This window comes from Mus musculus, chromosome 19 (assembly GCF_000001635.26).
Source record: "Mus musculus strain C57BL/6J chromosome 19, GRCm38.p6 C57BL/6J".
Classification (NCBI taxonomy): domain Eukaryota; kingdom Metazoa; phylum Chordata; class Mammalia; order Rodentia; family Muridae; genus Mus; species Mus musculus.
The window spans coordinates 30,099,341-30,124,399 of record NC_000085.6 but is presented as its reverse complement, the minus strand read 5'-3'; the positions used below and the strand labels follow the sequence as shown (position 1 = coordinate 30,124,399).

The following is a 25,059-nucleotide window of genomic DNA, read 5'->3' as shown; positions in this document are numbered from 1 at the left end:
AGCCCTGGGCCTAAGATTAAGCAATTTTGAGCCTAAGCATAGTCTAGGCCATATGTAAGATACCACTGAATAACTACGTTCCCCCTAACACTAAGCAGATTGTTCCTAGCACTAAGCAGCCATGAGGTTGGGGAGCAGATGTATTTCTGCTGCATGCTCTGCTTTGGGCATGAGAGTCGGGTTTGCAAAAAAGTGACTCCTGGGGACCACTGGGGTCCTTATCTACGTAGCTGGTGCTACTGGGCACCACCACTGTCCCAGAAAGACGTGTTGTGATCTATGCAAAGCCTCTCCTTAAGGCCAAAGGAGGCCTCTGTTCCTGGCCCCTTCATTTTGGAGGCCAGCTCCGTGCTAGGTTTTCTGCTGAGCTGTGGAGCTGGAATTCTTAGGGTAGGTATCAGGAGCAGGACAAACAGGCCCTGACTGTTCCAGGAGAGCTCTAGAAGGTTCTTACCTAAGCGGGTCACGTCAGTGCATGGCAGCCCAAGCTCATGTCCTTTCTGAGCTTATTGAAGCTGATTTTTTCCCCCTTCTGGTTAGTCTGAATTTTACAATGAAGAATTTTAAAACTTTCACATCTTCCTTTAAAAGTACATGAGCAAGGCATGTCCTCTCCCTCTGTAGCCTATCCATCTGATTTTAAAAGTGTGTCTTCCCACTGGGAATAGAATAATAATTCCTCCTCCTCCTTCTCACCCTCCTCCTCTTCCTCCTCACCCTCCTCCTCTTCCTCTTCCTCTTCCTCCTCTGTGGTGTTGGAGATGGAACCCAGGCCTTTCCCATACTTATGCAATACTGTAGACCTGAGCTACACCATCAGGTTTTGTTTGTTTACCATTTTACTGCTATTATTACAGACATGTAGTCCAAGCTGGCCTCACACTCTCTGTTCAGCTAGGAACGCCTTGAACTCCTTACCCAACCCCCTGCCTCCACCTCCCCAGATGCCGAGATTGTCTTTCTGTGCACACGCTCCACTTGTTTTGATGTTCGGATATGTTTGTACGTTAGTTGAGATAGGGTCTCAGTACATAGTTCAGGCTGGACTTGAACAGTGCAATTGTTTTGTCTCAATACCCTAAGTGCTGAGTTCACAAATGTATTCTACCATAGCTATCATTTGAACTGACTTTTAAAAAAATATTTATTTATTTTATGTATGTGAGTACACTGTAGCTGCTTTCAGATACACCAGAAGAGGGCATCAGACCCCATTACAGATGGTTGTGAGCCACCATATGGTTGCTGGGAATTGAACTCAGGACCTTTGCAAGAGCAGTCAGTGCTCTTTTTTTTTCTTGTTTTTTTTTTTGGGGGGGGGGGTGCGAGAGGGTTTCTCTGTGTAGCCCTGGCTGTCCTGGAACTCACTTTGTAGACCAGGCTGGCCTCGAACTCAGAAATCCGCCTGTCTCTGCCTCCCAAGTGCTGGGATTAAAGGCGTGCGCCATCACTGGTGCAGTCAGTGCTCTTAACTGCTGAGCCATCTCCGCAGCCCTGAATTGATTTTTAACCATTTTTGAAATATGCTATTTGTAAAATCAGAAATTACTGAGCCCTGGGCATGCATAGGGAGAGTGTAGCAGCCAGAGAGACCTGATGATACAGTAGACAGACATGCCAATGTGGATTTATTCACTTGGTTTCTTGTAACCTTCATCTCTTAGCTTTATGAGGAAAGGCTAGTTTAGATCTATGCATGTCCTTAGATTCATAGAATCAGAAAGGGAACTATGGAGCTAAGATGTGCAGAGGGGGGACACCACATGGCCCACTCCTTGTTCCTTCATAGGTTTTAAATACCTGTAAGCCTTGAAGTTCCTTGTCCTCGCCTCCCCACGGTTGCTCAGTTAAGAACCTGAACAAGGGGCAGGTCTTGCTGTGAGACCATTCACACTGCACAGCCATTGATGGCCAGAGAAGCCATCAAACCAGTGGATCTCAAACCCTCCTAAAGCTGTGACCCCGTAACACAGCTCCTCATGTTGTGGTGACCCCAACCATAAACTCATTTATGGTACTACTTCATAACTGAAATTTTGCTACTGTTATAAATCTTAATGTAAATATTGGTGGACATAGAGGGTTGCTAAAGGGCTCACAATACACAGGTTATGAACCACGGCACCCAAACCTCATTAGTCTGTGGCAGGCCCAGGACTCAGCAATGATAATGAGCCAGCCAGAACTTAGGTTTTTTCCACTCTCTGGTCCTTCCTAATCCTCAGTATTTACCTATCTCCTCATTCTGACACCAGAAAATAGTTGCTTTGATACAGAAGTTGGGGACCAAGCCAGATACTCCAGATGAGAGATCTTCTGAATTAGGTGATTGGCTATTGGGGGCTCTTGCTCCCTCTCTGAACATCCTAGTCCTCCCACTCTTCCTCCTCCTCCACTCCCCATCCCCGGGTATGATGTCTTCGCTGGCACCACTGTGCACACTGCTAGCACATTGGGGTGAGAGGCCATTCCATATGGAAGTGCAGAATTCTGCACTTCTAGACAGTAGAACAAGAAGGCAGGGAAGCCCTCCTAGCTGCTGAGCTCAGAAACATGGACAGAATCCGGCAGTCTGGAAACACTGACTGCCTTCTAGACAAACAGCTTTAATTTTAGCCCATTTTTAGAGAAGAGAATGACTTATTCAAATAACCAGGGAAGATTTCCACATTAGTGATGTCAGCTGCTCCCACACCATAGGCTCTGATGGAGCTCAGTCAAACACACCCTTCTCATTTAAAAACGAGTCGGAGAAGTTACAGAACCGCCCAGGTCCCTCATGGTTCTCTGCCTTCCAGCAGGTTTTGGATATGACTCCACAGTCGCTTTGGGTCAGCTTCAGAGGCTCCTGAAGTAGAAGGCCCAAGTGTATGATTCATCAGTTTAATTTGAAAATAAAATTGAATTATTTAACAAACATTTAGCAATTACCATGTTCCAGGCATAAAGCACTCTATAATTCCGTTTTTTCACTTTGCTGGTCAAATCTCAACTCGAATGTTCTGACGAGAGGCTGAGTTTCCTATGGAAGGACAGAACACTGGGCTCTCACATCAACACATCTATGCCTTTAAAAAAAAATTAAATTTTGAGAACCATTTCTCTTCCTGAATGTCTGAGGCAGTCATAGCTTTTGCTGGGTTTTAATCTCTGGAAAATACGTACGTTTTAATCTGTGATACCATCAGTAATTCTTTGAGGATGAAGTCTGTGCTTCTACACAGGCTTCCTGGAAGTGAGGATAGAGCATCCCCCTAAAGGATATATAAACCATGTACCATGGTTGGATTCACCTGAGAGAATCCAGTACATCAATTCTGGGTCCTGATACTTCTGTGTCCAGCAGAACACTGATGAAATTGGGTGAGAGGAAATTAACTTTAGGGTGAAAGCAGCTTAAAGTTGTCCAATCTCCCCAGACTCTAGAGTGTCTACAGCGCCCGTCTCTACTGTTCCAGGGTGCGATTGATTTCCCATGGCTGCTTTAACAAATGGCTGTAAACTCAGTGTCTTGTGACAGCACTCAGGGACTGTCTTAAAGCTGAAGGGCAGAATCAGAAACTGTCTTCCTGGTGCTGGCAGATGCCTTTCTTTCTCTGTGGAGCTAGGGAGGACCTGTTGCCTCTCCTCTTCTCCGAAGGCCACCTTCCTCCTGGGTGCCGGTCTTCTTTGTTTTTTGTTTGTTTTGTTTTGTTTTGTTTTTCGAGATAGGGTTTCTCTGTATAGCCCTGGCTGTCCTGGAATTCACTCTGTAGACCAGGCTGGCCTTGAACTCAGAAATCCACCTACCTCAGCCTCCCAAGTGCTGGGATTAAAGGCCTGCGCCACCACGCCCGGCTTAACATCCCGAAAAATTTTTGCTCCCTCTGTAGCTAGAGGATGGCATGGTGTTTATGTGTCCATGTGCAAGTGCAGGTGCCCACAGAGTAGACAGGAAGGGAATAAACTCAAGCAGTCTTTGAGAGTATACCTACTCTTAACTGCCGAACCATCCGGCCTTACCCTCCATTCTGTGTGAGTGTATTCATGTGTGTATGTTTGAGTATATCTGTGTGTGTGTGTGTGTGTATGTGGGCTTGTGTGTGTTTGCATACACGTGGTTTTTTTTCCTCACTAATTTATTCACTTTACATCCCAGTCACACACCTTCCCCCATCCCCCACTGTTCCTCCTCTCCTCCCAGTCTCACTCTTATAAATCCCTTCCCCCATTACCCACTCCCCTATTCTTCAGAGAAGGGGAAGCCCCCCTTGGGTATCACTGTGCCCTGGCACATCAGGTTACAGCAGGACTAAGAGCATCCTCTCCCAGCAAGGCCCGACCAGGCAGCCTGTCTAGGGGAAGGGAATCCAATGACAGGCAGCAGAGTCAGAGACAGTCCCTGCTCCAATTGTTAAGGCACCCACCTGAAGATCAGGCTGCACACAGACTACAAATGTGTAGGGGGCCTAGGTCAGCCCCTCAGGCCCCCATGGAAATGGGTTAGTTGACTCTGTGGTGTCTCAGACCCCCTCTGGCTTGATTAATCCTGTCCCTCTACACATCCACGCTACTCCTCCAGTTCTGCCTGATGTTTGGCTGTGGGTCTCTGCATCTGTTTCCATCTGATACTGAAGCCTCTCGGGAGACAGTCACGCTTTTCTTCAGTCATCCTCTGTTTTGGAGGAATCATCTAAAAGCTGCATTTTTCCTCTGGAAGCCCATTTGTATAACCCCTCCCCAGAGGAGATGCCATACTGGTTCTGTGATTTTTTTTTTTTTTTTTTCAGGGTAGGAGATTATTTGAGTTCTACCAGGAAACTTCTGTCCTGTCCTCTCTTGTGCTGTTTCTCTCTGAGATCCAAACTGCAAGTTTCCTGTAGTCACGATTCCTGATGTGGGGGAACCAGTGGGAACTTGGGCAAAATCCTTTTGGGGGGCTGCCGCTCAAGGGTGGGCGTTGGCCTTCCTGGCCTGCATGAGGACCTGTGTGCCATGCTTTGTACCTTTCCCCGCTCCCCGACCCCATTGGGGATGCGGCTCAGTGGAAGAGGAGTCGCCAGACGTGACCAAGGACCTGGCTTCATTCATCCCAGCACTCAAGTCCCAATCCAAATCCAACGGTCTTTTGGTTACAATGTCGTCTGTGGTCTTGAGACACGGTCCCTTGATTTTTTTCCCAGTGAAGCCGTGTCCCATTTTGTCAGTCACCTACTGCACTGTGGATCCTGGGCACAGGGTCCACTGATCACTCTCTTTGCAGAGTGTTTGGTCCTCACACTAATCATTTACAGCTGAGTAAGGACTCAGTCAGTGTTGACACAGTTGTGTTGGCCTAGGGAGGCCCTGGGCGTGTCTGTCATTGCCATCGGTCCTGGTTCAGCCAACAGCAGCCCTGAAGTTGTGGGGTTGGAGTCCTAGAGATCAACTTGCAACCTTTTGTTGTTAAGAAGGTGCTTTCCATATGCTATGTGTAAGATGAGGTTAGAAAGGGCACGGACCTGGCTTTCATGCGAAGGCATTCTGATGTCTTTGGGGATTCAAACGGAAATTCCCCTTCAGGACATGGTTTTTGCAGTAACCACACTAATGACCACAGAGTTCAAGGCACTGGTTTTGGTGAAAACACGTGGCACCTAACGTGTGTCATAGACAGTCATGCTAGGAGGCTTTGCTCTAATTTGAAATATCCTGGTGATTATTTTTTTCTTTTTCTTTCTCCTTTTCTGCCTCCTTCCCTTGTGCATGCAAGGTCTGTCTCATTCCTAAGTCAGCACATGGAACGAATCCAGCAAGCGCTCACATGGCGGGCATGAAGATCCAGCCTGTGGAGGTGGACAGATACGGGAACATCGATGTGGCTCACCTCAAGGCCATGGTACTCACCCTCCCCATCAGAGATTGGAGCACTCTGGGCTGGGAGGGGACAGATGATGGTGATGTCATGGTTAGGAAAGGGCCTGGGGAGGTCTGAGGTGGGGATGGAGGGGTGTGAAATCGGACAGTGTCAACTTTGTCTACTCTTGTGTGTAATGAAAGACATTGATCCCTTCTCTAAATGGGTCTGTAGGGAAAGAATACAAAGCTAAAAACCTAACCATCATTAAGGGAAAGAGAAAAATAAAAAGCAATCGTATTTTTGGTCCCCAATTAAAACCCCGTGGAGGATGTCTCCCACCCCCCTCCCTGCCTCACAGAGTGAAGGGTCTTTTCACGGACCCCCTCAGCCCTGATTCTTCCACTTGGAATATAACGAATGAAATATTTATTGTGATACCGTGGTATGAAGGCAGGGCCTGCTTCCCTGTCAGCCCTCAGATTTCTCCATTCACGTTCAGACAGTCACAGTTGCACTGGGAATTAAAGCACACATGCGGATTTTGTAAGCCTCCCAACAGGGCTGCACTGGATTCCAGGCAACTGTTCCTGTTCCTTCCAACACCAACCCCCACTCCCAATCTCTCAACCTCCAGGAAGAGGTTGCTTAGCAACCATATCTGTTTTCCACCAGTGGACTGGAGGCTGCATCTTAAGTAGAAGGGAAATTGGTGAAATAGTGGTGTGATTCTGTCAGGGTTATTAGGCATGGGTACCGAGAACCTACGCAAAAGCCCCCGAAAGGATGCTGAAAACGCACAGCCCCGTTCATCTTTTCCACCCTCCACTTCCTCTCCATTGCCTTTTTCCCCCCTGGAAATATTCTGGGTCCCTTGTAGTTATCAAACTTGTCCAATATAGAATATATGGAATATGAGTTGATTTTCCTCCCTTATTACCGCTGCTCTCATTTACTTGCCAAGAAAAACCAAGTAGAATTACCCTACTATGTACAGTTGCTTTCTTGGGGGTGGGGGGGTGGGGAGTGAAGTAGGCACAGTGACACACACTTGTAACACCAGCAATTCAAAGGAGAGGCAGGAGTTCAAAGCCATACTTGGCTACAAAGCTAGGAGTCAGTCTGAGTACAGCCTGGTGGTGGTGGTGGTGCACGCCTGTAATTCCCAGCACTTGCGAGGCAGAGGCAGATGGAGCTCTGATTTCCAGGATCGTCTGGTCTACAGAATGAGTTCCAGGACAGCCAGAGCTACCCAATGAATCGCTGTCTCAAGGAACCAAGAAAAAAAAAAAATCCCAAACCAAACTAACCAGCCAAACAAACAAAACAAACCTGTTTCCAAAACAACGGAAGTGGGGGAGATTTTTATGAAAACCACAACACTTACCACGCTTCTGTGGGAAGGAAGGTAGGACTGTGTACAGCAAAACAAACAAACAAACAAACAAACAAACAGAAATGAGCAGAAAGGCTAGCTAGAAGATTAGTCATGAACAGAGAGACACCTCCCCACCACCATCCAAACAGCCTGAGATCATTTTTTGAGGTGGTTTGAACCAAAGCAGAACCATTTTACAGAACTGGACTCAAGCTATTCAAAAGTCTTCTGAGCAGCCTCTTGGTTCTGGCTTAATTTGTTGAGATGCAGTCTCATGTAACCAGTGGTTACAGTGTACCCAGGATAGCTCTGTTTACTCAGTGCTTCGTTATTGGCGCTTACTGCTCTTAATTGGCACAGGGAGCAAGCCTGGGGCTCTCTCTGTGCATGCTAGGCAAAGCCCTCTGTCACCTGAGCCATATCCAAAGTCTGATGTCTTTATCCTAAAAGGGCTTTGCTGCTGCTTTGGGGTGATTTATGAAGGACCATTTGGTTGTGCAGCAACCACAGTTGTAGACTGAGATATTGTCAAGAATTCAAACATCAAGATTTTACCTTCCCTCATCCTATAAAATAAAAAGCGAAAATAAAAAGAGAAGTCTTGGCTGAGAAAGGATCAGATAGATCACTTCCTCTCCCCATTTCCCGCTCTCCACAGGTGGACCAACACAAGGAGAACCTGGCCGCCATCATGATCACGTATCCATCTACCAATGGTGTATTTGAAGAGAATATCGGCGATGTGTGCGCCCTGATTCACCAACACGGAGGACAGGTCTACCTCGACGGGGCGAACATGAATGCCCAGGTGCAGATACTTAGTGCCCGTTGGAAAAGGAATATAGAGTTTTCTTTTTAATTTTTTAAAGGTTAATTTTATTGTGAAACCAAGCAGCTTATATTGTCAGGAGTGCCATTCCTCCGGGGACATGACCTGGCAAGTTCTCAGTTCCCTAGATGATGGAGTTTTAGAACCAAGTTCTGGGCAGCCATTGGTAGATGCTCAGTTCCCATGGCCCACTTTACCTGGGGTTTTTAACATCATCAGGACCTCCAGGGATTCAGTCCTGCCTTCCTCGGTTGCAGGAGTGACTGCCAGTGAACAACTGCCTCCTTAACTTTTTCCTTCCTTCGTTTGAATCGTTTGATTCCGTTCATAAGTGCAGTCCAGGGGTCGTGCTCTGCTTCAGCAGCAAACGTGTCTTTCCACCTTCATCGGCGGCTGGATTCCCAGTTGAATAGCGCAGCTAGGTATCTGTATTGTCTCAGGAAAATTGGCAGCCTCACTCCCTCCTCCTCAGCCCAGCATCCTCTAGGACCCAGAGTCTAGGTGCACATAATAAATACCCAGCCTTGAACTGGCCAGGGAAGGTGGTGCTGATCCTGTAAAAGCTGCCTGTTCCATAGAGTGAACACATTGCAGCTCAGGGTTAGTAGTGCTGCCTCTCCTTTCTCCTAAGGTAGATATTTAGTTAAGGACTGCCCCAGCGCGTGTTTTTAAATCTGAATAGGGCTAAAGGTTCAGTTTCCATTTCCAAAGAAACCACAGTCACTTTGACTGTGGAATGCCAGGTTGTCTACAGAATCTTTTAGGAACACCTTTTACGGTAAATATTTAAGTTTGTGTGTGTGTGTGTGTGTGTGTGTGTGTGTGTGTGTGTGTGTGTGTGCATGTGGAGGTCAAAGGAGAACTTGCTGGAGTGGGTCTTCGGGATCAAACTCAGGTAGTAAAACTTAGTGTCAAACGCCTTTACTCACTGAACCAGCTCACCGGCCCCTAGGAAGCTTTTCTGTGGGCTTTATGGGTGTGGCTCTGCTGCTCCTTTCCTGGGGAGACAAACAGCCCAGAACAGCATGTCCTTCCTGCGTGCTAGGAAGTTGACTTTCGCTCTTTCCCTTTGGATAGGTGGGAATCTGCCGCCCTGGGGACTTTGGGTCAGACGTCTCTCACCTAAATCTTCACAAGACCTTCTGCATTCCCCACGGAGGGGGCGGTCCTGGCATGGGGCCCATCGGAGTGTGAGTTGTGGGGTGCTGGCTTCGGGATTGTTTAGAAAGCAGCATGCATGGCCCAAAACTTCTTATTCTTCCTATCCGAGTCTTCAAGTCCGAGGAATTAACCTTCATGTCTAGTGCACTTCCAGCAGCTGGATGCACAGCTGGAGTGTTTTAGATTAGGTCCAAAGAAAAAACGGTATTCACTTAGTAACCATGGTATCCACTCAGCCTCTCTGGGCTCCGAGAGCATGCTTGTTAAACAATGAGCAGGAAGCCGTTCTAAAGTATAAGGGGTCAGAGCTAGAATGTTAGTACCTGTGTCATGGATTTGACCGCACATTTCCAAGAGTTATTTATTTATTTATTTATTTATTTATTACACTTTTCCTTAAAAAAAAAATAGCTTATAATTGCTGGGTGTGGTGGCACTTGCCTTTATTCCCCGCAGTCGGGAGGCAGCGGCAGGCAGATCGTTGTGATTTCAAGAGCAGCCTATTCTACAGATCAAGTCCAGGACAGCCAGAGCTGTTACACGGAGAAACTCTGTCAACACAACAAAACCAAAAAAAAAAAAAAAAAAAAAAAGCTTATGACAATATTGAGAGTGATTTAGTTGGAAGGCAGACAGCGAACTCCATTTAGGTTTAATTTTCATCATGTCTTTGATGAATAAGGTGGAAACAAATTTTATTACCAGAGGTAACTGGTTGACGTCAACATGGATGACGGAATATATTTTAGCTGTTGATCGTTTCCTCGCTATAGTAACAGCATTATCCAGAGCTCCTGGAGTTTTCAAAATGTGTGGTGGTGATCGGGGCAGGGATGTGTTTAGCGTTGCTGGGAGCCCGGCTGTCTTTTCCTTTTGATCTATATTACGTATAGCTAATGAGTGTCCCGGGTGGTTCAGAGGGTGCATAGTAGGGCAGTGTTCGTGGGTTAGGCTCCAAGTGGAGGGCAGGGGCATCAGATCAGCAGCCTGCCGTAGCCAACAGATAGCTTGAAGGATGCAGGTTGCTATGAGGAGGCTGTGTGGGGCTGCCGCTGCCAAGTTGTCCACCACAGTCCTTGGAAGCTACTAGAGGGGAGGGAGGAGAGGGAGGAAGGGAGGGAGAGAGGGAGGGAGGGAGGGAGAGAGGGAGGGAGGGAGAGAGGGAGGGAGGGAGGGAGGGAGGGAGAGAGAAATGAATTGAGAGAATCCACCTGAGTTGCTTTCTGGTAATTTGTCCCCTACAAGTGTCATGTCCCTACCACCATGAGTGTTCAGAGCTCCTAGAGACGGTGGCCACTTGGTTCAGTTGCGTCTTTTCCGCATCATTTCAATGTGCGCTTTAAACCAACACAGGAAGAAGCACCTCAGCCCCTTTCTGCCCAGCCACCCCGTCATTTCCATAAAGCCAACTGAAGGCACCTGGCCCGTGGGCACTGTCAGTGCAGCCCCGTGGGGTTCCAGCTCCATCCTGCCCATTTCATGGGCTTACATTAAGGTGAGCTTAAGAACACGCGTGACTGTGGGGCGGTGGGACTCACTTTCTCAGAGGGGCCAAAAATGAAATCTGTGACCTGAGAAGGGACCCAGGGGACAGTGCTGATGACTGGGGTAGAGGGAAACCTTCTAGAAAGAGCCACCCAGAACTGTTTCATCTGTTTCTTTGGGCTCTCATGATGGCTTTACATTTTTTCCAGACATGATTAAGTTCCATGAGTCATGCGGCTGTTCTGGCTGCGTCATTTGGTTTCCTGTTGGGTACACACAGCTCCATGCAAGTGAAAAGCACTGTGCGTGGTCATCGTGACGCTTTGCTGCGATCCTGGGGTACAGGATAGTGTGCATTTCTTGGCAGCACGGAGGATGAGATATGATGTATCGAGAATTTGGGGGTGGTTCTAGAACCCTGAGCAGTCTCAGGACTTGGGGAACTGTGATTTTAGGGGTAATTGAGCTTGACCGAGAGAGTCGGCTTACCCCCCTTGTCCTTCTCCACGGAAATATTCAAGCCGGAATTGATTTTATGCAGTTCTTGTTCAGACTGGCCTGCCCACGTCCTAGGGTCCAATCTGTGAATAGGCACTCTTGCTAGGTTGTTAATTAGAGCAGCCTTTTCATACCAGTGGCTCTTGTTAAAGAAAGGGTAGCCTCGAGTGAGACAAAATCGCAAACTCAACTATACAAATTGTGCTGGGTAATTGTGGGGCTTGCTCTGTTTGAATGCGATGACATTTATGACTCTTCTTTAGAAGATTGTTATTTTCTATTTTGAGACCCAGTCTCCTTATATAGTCCAGTCTGGATACAAGCCTATGATTCTCTTGTATCAGCCCCCTAAGTGTGGGACTGACTATAGGCATGGATGGTCATGAGACTGCCCGGTATTTATGACTTCTTTTTACGTAATAGTTTGAGACTTTGTTTATTGTATGTTTATGGATGTTTTGTCCGTTTATATGTCTGTGTACTGTGTCTATACAGTGCCTTTTGGGTATATTAGATTGCCTGGGATTGGAATGGCACATTTAGGTATTAGCCACTGTATGGGTCCTGAAAACAGGAAGAGCAGCCAGTTTTTTTAAGCACTAAGTCATTTCTCCAGTCCCTATAATTCTTACTTTATTTTTGTTCCCCCCCCTTTTTGGTTTATTTTTGTTTTTGTTTTTGTTTTTGAGACAGGCGTCTTTGCGCTCCTAACCCAGCTGCGTCTGTCTCCCGAGTCCTGGCCTTCCCAGCATGCATCTCATTCAAGCATGCCCAGCTTCATTTATGATTTTTAATGAAAAGTTTATTGGAAGCAAAGGCAACAGTTCTGTGCCCTGGAGCCTTGAAGCTGCCTTTGAAATGTTGTGCAAGTCGTTTGCAAATTAGAGGAACACGCCCGAAGAGAATGAAAATTGTCTTCTTTGCAAACAACCAAACCCCCAGTTCCCTTTGATCCATGGATCCTGTAAAATTGGGCTATTTGTACGAACAAATTTGGTCTGGAGATGGTTTCTTACATATAGAAAGTAAAGTCCCTAAGGCTGTTTTGGTCATAAGCCCAGAATACCAAACCGAGCATGAGTGTTAAAGCTAAGTAAGTAGTGTTTGTTTGAGCCTTATCTTATTTCAGGCTATTACTTCTCCCATAGACACACTGGGTGGAGCTTCTTCATTATCCTCTGCACCCATTGTGGATACTCTCTCCCCGATGCCCCTGAACCCCTCCTGATGTCCTTCTACTGTCACTGCCTGGTCTCACCAGCATGCGCTTTGGCCCCATCCCACTGAGAATAAAACCCAACTGATGTGTCCTTGTGCTTGGAGCCACCATCATGTAGGAAGGGAAGTGGGAAGTTGGCTGGGCCATGTCCATGTCAAAGCAAAGACTTAGGACTTGAGATCCTAATCCACGCTGCTGCGGTGACTCCCAGATGACAGTCATGTGCCTTTCCCACTGTAAGCTGTTGTCAGTCCTCTCACTCGGCACTCCCCAACACCCTATTCCCAGACCCAACCTCCCCTCATTTGCTTGTTTTCAAGGTTCTGGTAGAGTTTACCATTCACTTTCAGATGGCTCACTAGGGTCACATTGCTCTCTCTTCACTTTGAACTTTGAACCGCTGTTTTGTTCAGTTGTGTGCTTGGATGTGAGGTCCCTCAGTCATGAACACTGGTGTAATCTTGATTTTTAAACCCTTTGCCCTTCATGTCCTTCACCCTGTATGATGGCAAGGACTCACCACCAAAATAAGAAAAGATTGAGGCTGGCAGTTGCTATACACAAACATGAACAACATTTACATTCCTCATTGTGGGCAATGGAAAGGCTAACCACACAAAATTGATCTGGTGGACTTTGGCCAAGATCTCATCAGATTCCTCAAAATTCTCATTACATCTTAAATTCACATAAATGAAAAATACACATTACAACATTTCTAAGAACAGTTCTTTTTTTCTTCTCTTTGAAGAGCAGTAGCAGGCAGTCAGCTGTGCCCTACTTTCAGGCTTTGTTGCTATGACCCCGCCCCCAAAAAGAAAAATAAGTAAAATTAGCATTGAAAGAAAAAAAAATTTTCAGCCGGGCGTGGTGGCGCACGGCTTTAATCCCAGCATTCAAGAGGCAGCGGCAGGCGGATTTCTGAGTTTGAGGCCAGCCTGGTCTACAGAGTGAGTTCCAGGACAGCAAGGGCTAGACAGAGAAACCCTGTCTCAAAAAAACCAACCAACCAACCAAACAAACAAAAGCAAAAAACAAAAAAAGAAAAAAAATTCAAGTGTGGAGGAGACTAACAGATTTCCTTTCTGGAATTTTCCATTCGTTTTTAATCTGCAGCCATGCTGAAATGGTGAGCTCACCATTGAACAAACTGATCTGGGGGATCTGTTAGTGTCTTGACTTTTACCTCATCCACTCAATGGCTGCTGGCTCCTTTTCTCTTTGCTGCAGATGATGGGTGGAAAGGGCCTCAAAGAAGCCACAGAAATCGCCATTCTAAATGCCAACTACATGGCCAAACGACTAGAGAAACACTACAGAGTCCTCTTTAGAGGTGCAAGAGGCAAGTATCTCTCTCTCTCTCTCTCTCTCTCTCTCTCTCGTGTGTGTGTGTGTGTGTGTGGTTCCTATGTAACTATGCTAGATATAGATGTGATTTTGAAAGGTGAGAGGGATGCTTTAATTTCTTAGAATATACAAAAGTGTAGAATTTTTGAAAATACAGCCAACTTACTCACTACTATGTACAAAACTATCCTCCCCTAGTCTACACAGCCTAGTTCAGCAAGGGGCCTACACCACCCAGAGAGATGTTCACATAAACATCATGAGCCAATCATGCACAGGGTGTCGTAGAGATGCCTGAAACCGTGGAGCCACTTAGAGCAGGCAGAGTCAGGGTGGAGTAGTTTGACAAAGGAGGCAGTTATGACGATGCAAGTATCATGCAGTTATATGAGCGAACATACACGGGAGCCAGCCAGGTAAGGAGGAGTTACCCGAAGGGGGTGCTTGAGGTGGGGTAGGAAGAGAGAGGGCCAGAGAGAGAGGTTAAAAAGACAGCTTGGTACCTGGAAGGTCTTGGAAGAATCTAGACTTAACTCCTGAGCCAGTTATAGCCATTAAAGGTTTCCTAGCTTGAGGAATGACATGATCAGATTCATTAAAAGGCCGTGAGATGGACAGGTTCTTGGAAGTATAATTAGCTGGACATAGTTGCTCCTTAGTGCAGTGCTAGGTAAACATTTAGTCTTACATTGGAGGTGCTAAAGGGTAGGAGAAAAAAGTAAACCCAGAAGTGATAGGATGTGATGAGAGTAAGAAAGAGGGAGGGGCTAGAAAGATGGCTTAGCAGTTAGTTATTGTTGTTACAGAGGACCTGAGCCAGGTTCCCAGCACCCATTAGGCAGCTTCCAGGTGAGCCAATGTCCTCCTCTTCTGTCCTCTGAGGGCACCTGCATATAGAGGTGGGAGCATGCGCGCACGCGCGCGCGCGCACACACACACACACACACACACACACACACACACACACACACACACAGAGGAACTAGGTAGATACCTGGTGCTCCAGTCACGGAAGGAGAAACAAGGCCTAGAACATTGAGGAGTGAGAGCGAAGCCCCTCAGCAGATAATGGCACTAAGAAGGGTGGCCAGCGGCTCCTGCTCTTGGTTCCTCCGCCCAGGCAGGCCCCGCGTCTACATTACTTATCGTCTCTAACTTAAAGGCTGCTCTGATCTTATAAAAAGGGGTACAGAGGAATACTTTGTGAGTTTGTAAATAAAAGGAAGTAAATAACCAGGAGCCCTGGGAGGGTGGTCTCCAGAGAGCAGAGAAGGTTCTGAGGGAAACGTCTCCAAGCAACAAGCAGCGCAGCAGAGTGCTTCTGCAGTTGCTAATGAGTTCAGACAGCGCTCCCGTGCTGTGAAATCCAGCCTGGTGTGTATTTGCTTTAAGGAGGGGATTGAATATTTATGCTGTCTGGTTATATAAATGATGCATATTGTTCAATTCAGAAGTCTGGAGGAAAAAAAAAAAAGCCATGAGAGGGAAAATCTAAGTGATACTTGCATCGTCAGCCAGATAAAGCTAACACTGAATGTTTCACTGTATTCCCGCTCTTATTTCTCTTGGACAATAAGCTAACATCACAGATGCAGTTTGGAGGATTTATTTATTTATTTATCTATTTATTTTTGCATCTGTGTGGGAGAGTATGCTCATCCTTCTTAGTGCATGTGGAAGCCAGAGGTTGACATAGAAACACCTTCTTTAATAGCTCTTTAATGGTTCTTTCATTATTTTTTTAAGACAAGGTCTCTCAAGGAACCTGAAGCTCACCATTTCAGCTATGAGCTAGGCTGGCTGACCAGCAAGCCTCTGTCCTCCTACTTACACATGCAGTGTACCAGAGCACAGCACAGCACAGCACAGCACAGCACAGCCCAATGTCTTTTTATGTGGTTGCTTCATTGCTCTCTCTTTCTCAATCTCTCTCTCTATTTTCTTTCTATTTTTCTCTCTCTCTCTCTCTCACACACACAGACACACACACACACACACACAAACCCACCACTACTACCACCACCAATGTCTTTATGTGGTTGCTCAGTCTCTGTCCCTGCCTCTCCCCCGACTCTCTCTTTCTCACACACACATGTGCTGTCATCTTTTATGTCTTATGTGGCTGTGCAGTATTACATTTTCCCCACAGCTCCACAATGCCTACCTATCCTATTTCCGTGAGTTTTTCCCTATGTGACTGAATAGTGTGGATGCCCTGTGAGTCTATAGTTAAATTTTCAGCTATTTGCATTGTATTGTTGCTAATAAGAACAACCCCTCCAATAGTGTGTTTCTGTTTTTGTTTTTTGAGAAAAACTATTTCTTTAGATAACTTATAAAAAGGGATATGGAGGCTTTGAGCTTTTTATACATGTTTCTTTAATTTTCTCAAGACACCGTGTCAGTTATTTTATGCTACTAGTATTGAGAGTGCCCATCACACCAAGAGTATAGTGAGAAGAATAGACGAAAAAAAAAACAACAAAGGTTTAAAAAAAATTATCAATTTCATGACTGGAAGAGACTTTGTTTTAATTTCTAATACTTAAGGTTTTCTTTCATTTCTTTAGTTAATTATTGGTGGCAGTACTTGTTTTTGAACCTAGGGCTTCACTCCTGCTAGGCATATATCCTAAGGATGAGCTGTCCCAGCCCTAAATGTCTTACATTACGTTTTATTTTAGGCAGCATTGCTAAGATGGAATTAGCATACCTCCTCATATAATTTGCTCGTTTAAGCTGCACAATTCAGCAATTTTTAATGTGTTCACTGATTGCAAAGTTTAGGTTTTGAAAGCAGGAATTAATGTGACTTAAATTGAATGGGGCTGGTTGGCACCCACGAGAGAAGGTCAGATGTCACCACGCACTTAGCATTTATGTAGTGGCTTGGGGCAGGGAGCCCTACTCCATCCCTTGGGACTTCAGAGTACAGAAAGATGGATGGAATTTCCATTTGTTTTTGACATTTTACCCCCAAATTAAATTGCAAGTAGCAGTTCTCATCCCGAACTGAAATGGATTGCTGCTTGCAGACTTGATTACTCAATCCTCAAGTCAGTCAAACCAAACATTGACTCATGTTGGTCTGCTAAACACATATGTTGCACAATTTCAGATCTCCTATTCTGGGGCCCGGAACCCCAGCACTGTTGTGCTTTGGGGACTCAAACTAGGAATGTTTTCAATAATCACGGTGAATCCTAACGTGTCCTATGGCACTATTAGAAGACCAGTGCTCGTCTTAATCATATTTACCAGCAGTAAATCAGATGTTGGAATTGTAGATGCCTGTGAGGCAATCGTTTTAATGAGCTCCAGGCTTGCCAGCGTGAGCTGAGATCTGAATATTAACTAAACTGTCCAGGCTGGTGGGCTTTTAAAGCAAACAAGGGTAAAAGAGATAGGTGGAGAAGCCGGAGAAATATTTTATTCTGCTACAATGAAGAGAAAAGGAATTACTTTACGTAAAACGACTGTTTTGTTGGTGGTATTGGTCAGTCAGTCTCTTTTGTTAGATGCTTTCGTGGGATTTTGTTTTTGTTTTGCTTTGTTTTGTTTTGCTTTGTTTTGTTTTGTTTTGTTTTGCTTTGCTTTGTTTTATGATAGAGCATCTCACTGTGTAGCTCAAGCAGACTGGAATTTGTGATTGACCTGTCTTAACATTGCACAGTGCTGGGATTACAGACATGGCCTCTTGCCACACCCAGAAAAGATGGTAGATTTGTAAGAGAAGGGATTTTTTTTTTAACCTTTCAGGGCCCTTATCTTTTGGGTTAGGTTCACCACGTGCTCCAAAGGGCTTTCCTGTGTTTGGTCTTTGGCAGCATAATTTGACTAATGTTTCTATCTGCCTCTCATCTTGGACAAGCCCAATGTTGCATTGGATTCCAGTCCCTGAAGAACTTTTCAGGTGGCTCTTCCTTTGACAGTGGGCAGTGGCCGCACAGTCTGGCTGGCACGTGCTGTGCCAGGAAAATGCTGGGAGTGACCACACAACCAGAAGACCTTTTGATTGCCCGCCCAGGCTTAATTCACACGAGCTGCTTACCTCTAACCTTCTGAGGCAGTCACTGTGAGAATGTTGCAGCAGTGGCTCCAATCTGTGTTCTCCGGGGGAGGCGTAGAGAATCCTAGCTTCTATACCACAACCCCATGACCCCAGGCATCTCTTAATAAGGAAAGCATTGAATTGGAGCTTGCTTACAGTTTTGGAGGTTTAGTCCATTATTGTCATGGTGGGAAATATAGCAGTGTGCAGGCAGACATAGTGCTGGAGAAGGAGCTGAGCGTTCTACATCCTAATCTGCAGGCACCAGGAAGAGAGAGACATTGGGCCTGGCTTGAACAATTGAAACCTCAAAGCCCACCCCCAGTGACACACTTCCTCCAACAAGACCACACCAACTCCATCAAGGATACAAGTCCTAATAATGCCACTCCCTAAGAGCCTAGTGGGACCATTTCCTTTCAAATGAAGACAATCACACATGGGCCAGGCCACTTCACTTTGTAATTCTATTGCTCCACCTCCTCACCTTTTTAATATAATATTTTTGTTAACTCTTAAGAATTTCAGTCATGCAAATACAATGTGTTTGGATCTTATTCACTCCCAACTTTTCTCCTCCCACAAATCTACCCTGATCTTCTTACCTCCTCCCAACTTTGGGGCCTTTTTTATCCTACCCCTCTTTACTGGATGAGTCCAGTTTATCCAGGTTTTTGATACAGTGCCATAGGACGTTATGTGGTCCCCCACCAGGGCCACGTCCTTAGAACGGACTCTCTCTCCCCAGAAGCTGTGGACTGTCAATAGCCAGGAGTGTTGGGTCCCTTTGACCTTCTTTCTGCAGGTCTGTGCAGGCATCCATAGCTGCTGGGAGCTCATTGTGGCACTGTTGTGTTTAGAAGACACTGTTGGTCCACAGTCCTCCAATGCACACACTCATCCAAAGAGCACCCCCTCCTGTTCTTTCCGACTCCTCTGACTTGGTGGTGTTCACACTCTTAGCTGCAGTCTTGGGTAGGGCTAGAGGAAACAGCTGCTGTTTTAGATTGCCCCAATCTTATCATATACGCAGCAGGTTTATACATCTCTCTCCTAAAAGCTGTAAAGAGAGAAAAACATCTTGGGCCCTGGCCTCTCCTAGACACCAAATTTAAATATTATCCCTTAGAGAGAGGGGTACTCTTTGGATGAGCGTGTGCATTTGAAAATAACATCTGAACCTCATTTTTTTTTTTTTTTGGAATGGACCTCTTCCCAAACCACTCATCTGTGGTGGTGCCTATGCAATGGAATCTTGGGTTTAGCAGTTGGTTCAGTTGCCACTAAACCCCTGCTTGCAAGACTCTCCTCTAGGCCTGCCAACAAATGACTTCTCTCCTGGTGACGTACATTTCCGGCCTCAGGCTAGCCAGATGCCCTGCAGGACAGTAAATATCACTAGCCATCTTCCTGCTGGGGTTGTAGTGCCCAGGGTAGCTGGAAACTCAGAGGAGGAAGGGCAGAGGCTGACGATAGACTCTAAGAATCCTAAAAGTAGAAGTTGATAAGGTCTCAAGGATTTTTGTGATTTTTTTTTTCCTCCTCTAACCTTATAATGGTTATTCCATTGGACACATGTTTTTCTGAGATCACTCACCTAGACATAGACCTTTCTAGAGTCTCATTTGTAACCAGTTTCTCTCTCATCATTGTTAGAGAGCATATGCTAAAACTAGGCAGTGTTAACGTATTTAGTCTCGCACTCTCATGCGTGCTTTCAGACTAAAGGACCATTAAAGGTTTATTCATTATAAAATTACTTTCTTCAGGTTTAGCAGAGTGGCTCAGGCTGCCTTCAGGGGCTGTTAGGGACTGCGGTTAGTTTTGAAGGCTAGAGGTTTGTCAGTGGATTCACCGTTGGCTGAGAGTTGGTAAAACGGGTTATTTGGTTTGGTGTGCATGCTTCTGTGCTGCATATGTGTTCTGTGTGCATGTGAGTGTGTGGGTAGGCATGTGCATGTGAGTGTGTGGGTAGGCATGTGCATGTGAGTGTGTGGGTAGGCATGTGCATGTGAGTGTGTGGGTAGGCATGCACACACACAGAGAGTCCAGAGCAGGTGCTCGGTCCTTCCTTTGTTGCTCTCTGCATTATTGCCTTGAGACAGTGTTTTTCATTGCCAGAAAAACTTACTGTTTGAGCTAGGCTGGCTGACCTGTGAGTGCTTGAGTGCTACATATACCATCCTCTTCACACACACACACACACACACACACACACACTCTCTGCTGGAGAATACAGGCACACATTGCTGTGCCCAGATTTCACATGGGCGCTGGGGATTTGAACCCAGATCTTCATAAAATAAATATTCTTACCTACTTACTGGCCCATTTTCCTAGGTTGGTAAAACCAACTAAGGAAATATATTAAAATATATCAACAGGTGGGCAGAGAATTTGGGAAGTTCCCAGGAATATTGATTGCTTATTAAAGCTGACTTGCTTTCACTGGTTTAAAGATTTTATTTATATTATTTTCAATTATGAATATATGTGCATGTCCGGGCATGGGGTTTGCACGTGAATGTGTCACCCTCGAAGGTAAGAGGAGGGTGACAGATCCTCTGGAGCTGGAGTTACAGGTGACTGTGAGATGCCGGGCATTCGTGCTGCGCACCAAGTGCGCAGGACCTCTGGAAGAACAGGAGTTAACTGCTTAGCCACCTCTCCATCCCACCACCAGCTTATTCTTGATGGCTGGGTGTTTAGCAGCTCCTGATGGACCTAGGAAGGCGGTCTGTTGATGAACTAGATCGCCGTGAACTGACCCCCATACATTCCAGCCTCACTGATTCTAAGGCTATCTGACACTGCTCCCTCTTTCTTTTCTTCCTTTCTATTCTTTCTTTTGTGGATTTTGTTTTGAGACAGAGTCTTGATCTACAGCCTCAAGTGTGTGATTCTCCTGCCTCTGCCTAATTCTAGGATCATAAGAGGACACCACTTCATCTGGCGGGCAGCGCTTATTACTAATCCTCCGTCTGCAGCCTGACATTAAAAGCCCTTGCCATCCTTTGAAGCATCACATTAAACTCCCCATGTGAATATATATTTGTTGACATGTACTTACATCTTGATTGCCCAAGATGAGGTTGTTTAACCTTGAAAGTGAAAGTGCTGAGCTCACCAACCAGCGAATGTTTAGCTCTAGAAATAATTTACATATATATATATATATATATATATATATATATATATATATATATATATATATATATATATATATCAGGATTGTATTTCACTGTTTCTAGTTGATTTTTGGTCTTCAGAATAGAAATTTCAGAGATCTCCTGATTGTTCTAGTAACACCATCCCCTCCTCACACCCCTCCCTTCATCCACTGCCAGGCTGTAAGATGCACAGGTGTAGGATGAGATGGTGTGTGATGGAGTGAATGAAGTCTTTATTGCCAACTCTAACTGTATCAAGTTCGCTTCGCCCCCTTGGTCCCCACGGACCTATGTAAAGAGCCGGATTGTTTAGCTGTTCACCAGAGGGAAACAAGACAATCCTCATCTTCACCTGACACTGTCCTTGAACAGGGTATGTGGCTCATGAGTTTATCTTGGACACCCGACCCTTCAAAAAGTCTGCCAATGTTGAGGCTGTGGATGTTGCCAAGAGGCTCCAGGATTATGGTAAGTCGCGTTTGACAGTCACACAGTTGTTCCTGTAAGCTATGGACCATTTCCTAGAACCGCATGCAGTTCTGGACAATATATCCAAGAACTGCATGTCCTGGTCCCAAGTGGCCATTACTCAGCCCCAGGCCAGGACGTGAGCCAGAAGGGAAGGAGGGATGTTGCTGTCAGCTCACAGGGGCGCCAAGAAGATGCAGTGAGGAACTGGTTGTTAGTTCACTGATAACCAGTTTTCCTGGCATTCTCCATCTATTGCCAATAGGTCATCCATTCATGGGGAGTCATATGCGGGCCTCCTATTCAGATGTGTCAGTAAGACTGTTTACAAATGTCTAATGTACATTTCTTCTTAAAGTAAGTCATTAAGGAGCCGAGGAGGTGGCTCAGTGAGAGCACTCTCTGCCCTTGGGTTCCATTCCCAGCATGTGGCACCCAGGTTACAACCAACCACATCTGGGTGCCCCCCTTCCTGACTTAGGATCAAGATCCAGGAATCTGTTTCTAGAACAGTACACGGATGGTTCCAGGTGTGGATGGTCCCAGATGTGGGGGCCACTAGAGCAGACTGAATAGAATTGGCTCACACAAGGCTTCGAGGACAAACTTTAATGGGTAATCAGATCAGTGTGTGCTTTAAAGACCAAAACAACTCCTTGCTGGCTGGGCGACACAGATGCAGGCATTTATCAAAGCCTATTAAATGCTTTAGCCAAAATCTGTGTATTTCACTCTAAGGTTTATGACAAAATACAAGACTATTGAATTCTTATTGCTTGATGGACATTCTAAACTACTTACAAAATAAAAGTGTTCTGATAGTTACAGCAGGTCAGTGGTGGCGCACACCTTTAATCTAAGCACTCGGGAGGCAGAGGCAGGCGGATATCTGAGTTCCAGGCCAACCTGGTCTACAAAGTGAGTTCCAGAATAATCAGGGCTATACAGAGAAACCCTGTCTCGAAAAACCAAAAAAAAAAAAAAAAGTTGAGACTGGCAATATTGCTCAATGGTAAGTGCAGCCAAGCTTGGCGGCTGGAGTTCTAGCTGTAGGACCCACATGGTGGAATGAGAGCAAACCCCCCAAAGGCTCCCAGTATACAAACACCCACACATACACATATGCTAAACACACGAAAACAAATTAAAAAATAACATGAATGGCGCCATTGAAAAATCTATAGGGGATATGTGGGTATCTTGCTATAGTGATTTCTGATTGGCCATGGACTTGAAAATTTCTATTAATTTCTATTAATGTTGGCAAACTAGTCCGTTAAGGCATGGAGGTGGGGCAGCAACAGGGAATGATGAAGTTTTCCAGACCTTGGGAACCGCTGGTCTCCGCAGCAACGTTAGCCGGAAGGGTCGTGAGTCTGCGAGACTGAGCTTAGTCTTAAAATGGTCTCAGAGATGGAATGGCCAGCGTCCAGTGGAAATCTACAGGAGCATGAATAAGGGTCTGGGTGAACCTCTAGGACTACACCCCAAAAATGGCTCCCAAAGTTGTCTGAGAAATGAGGGGAAGTGGTGTTTGCCTTTGTCTAGAACAATCCCTTTCCGTCATGTTTTTGTTTCTTAATTCATCTTACAAACAAAAGCTTACTCTAGGCGTGTTTATACTGCGTTCAGGAAAGTGCAAAGGTTTCAGCACCCAGACCTAGGTCCCTCACACGGCAAACGAGGACAGTGAGATTTGCTTGTTTTCTCTTTGACTTCTGATTGGCCGTTTCTCGCCGTTACAGCATACCATCATAAACAGTCTGGTTTGTCTTTTCATTTTTGGTGGTGGTTGGCGTCATTGTTTTTGGTTGTCATTGCTTTCTTTTGAGGCACCGTGGCTCGACTCTAAGGCCTCGGGGATACTAAGCATGCGGTCTGAAGCTAAGTGTCAACTTCAGTCTAGAAAGATTCTAAAATTCAACGTGAAATGGAAATGCCACTCTCATTTTTGTCCTGCTACTACATAGACGTACCTTAGAATGCTTGTAAAAGCCATGCTACATAAAGTATAAATTTGTGTACTTAGAACTTACACACATTCCTCTGGTCTCCCTCTGTAGGATTTCACGCCCCTACCATGTCCTGGCCTGTGGCAGGGACTCTCATGATTGAGCCCACCGAGTCAGAAGACAAGGCAGAGCTCGACAGATTCTGTGATGCTATGATCAGCATCAGGCAAGAAATCGCTGACATAGAGGAGGGCCGCATCGACCCGAGGGTCAACCCCCTGAAGGTACACAGCATCCCGCACTGGTATCTGGCGAGTGTGCTGACCCTCCCCGAGTTCTCTGTGGTGATTAGATTCTTGCCTAGAATGAGCCAATTATAAGAAACACAGAGGTTTCAATCTCGAATGGCTGTGGTGATTACTTGGGGGAACCTTGGTTGTAGGAGCTGTAGACGCCACCTGTACCCAACTGATTGTGAAGGAGGGAGTGGCGGGAGGTGGCTCCCTAATTGGAGAGTTCTTATCATTCCGTTTGCGTCATAGCATTTGTGTGCTTCGCTCATGAGCTTTCTCTATAACCCCAGTTCTTGTGTTGGCCTAGCAACCTGAGACCAACTTAATTGGTACGTGATTCAGCCTGGAAGTTTAGACCGCTAAGCTTATGTCCCGTGTGGGGAAAAATTCAACATGTCTCCAATCTTCCAAAAACACATTACTTTTAGAATCTCACTTTTCTGGTTCAGTGTAGACATTAACCAGGAGATGGCTTGAGAAGAATGCTCTGTGGACAGCAGTCGCATCTCCATGGCTATAAGCCAGAGAATGAGATGTTGTAGTAGCAGCAGGTTCAGAACTGCCTGCCTGGAGGGGCATTGTGGAGATGCTAAAAGGCTAGGGCCTTGCTTGGAATACTGTAGCAAAGGGAGACTCTTCCTCATGGTATGAGCTATGTTGTCAGGTGTGACAACTTCTGTTCCGTGTCACTGTGTGCATAATGTAAACACAGGGGAGATGGTAGTCACCAGATTCAGGGTTAAATGCTGGGGTGAGGTGTGGGAGAAAGCAGCACACTGCTTTGACCGGACCCTCTGCCACCATTTCTCTGTCCAGATGTCTCCACACTCCTTGACCTGTGTCACATCCTCCTGCTGGGATCGGCCGTATTCTAGAGAGGTAGCAGCATTTCCACTGGTGAGTTCTCTGAATGAACTTTGCCAACCTTGGTGTCATTATAAGCTGTCCTACCCCACACCCTTCCTGTTGCCCCTGAGGTTCCCCATCCACAGTCTCATTATATAAAGTGTATCTAGGATAGCCCGTGAAGTGTAGATGATGATGAGAGGGACCAAGGAGTCAGACAGCCCTCAAGGGTCATCTGAGCTCATTCAGAGCATCCGATAGACCCAGGCCTAGGAACGCAGAGGATCAGGGATTAACACTGCACAGCAGTTCTGGTCAGATGGCTCAATGTGTTTCCACCATCGGGAGGTGGATTGAATGTGATCTGACTTTTCTTTTAAAGATTTATTTATTCATGTGTGGGAGGCTAAGTGTGTATGACTTTATATGAACCCCGGATGCAGAAGCAAGCCCCTGGCAGTGAGTGTATCAGCTTCATTGGCACTTTAATTTCGGGTGGTTTGTGAGCTGCTGTGTGGGCGCCGTGAACTGAACCTAGGGCCTCTGC

General features: G+C 45.9%; 1 protein-coding gene across 1 annotated transcript in view; it reads left to right on the top strand.

The window, feature by feature from the left end:
- The window catches only part of Gldc (glycine decarboxylase), a 77,001-nt gene that overhangs the window by 51,042 nt on the left and 900 nt on the right, over positions 1-25,059 (top strand). Inside the window, exons 17-24 of the mRNA NM_138595.2 lie at positions 5,732-5,857; positions 7,852-8,001; positions 9,100-9,212; positions 10,537-10,678; positions 13,616-13,727; positions 21,326-21,421; positions 23,485-23,657; positions 24,483-24,563. Of these exons, the coding sequence (NP_613061.1) occupies positions 5,732-5,857; positions 7,852-8,001; positions 9,100-9,212; positions 10,537-10,678; positions 13,616-13,727; positions 21,326-21,421; positions 23,485-23,657; positions 24,483-24,563 (993 nt within the window). The remainder of the gene's footprint in view (positions 1-5,731; positions 5,858-7,851; positions 8,002-9,099; positions 9,213-10,536; positions 10,679-13,615; positions 13,728-21,325; positions 21,422-23,484; positions 23,658-24,482; positions 24,564-25,059) is intronic.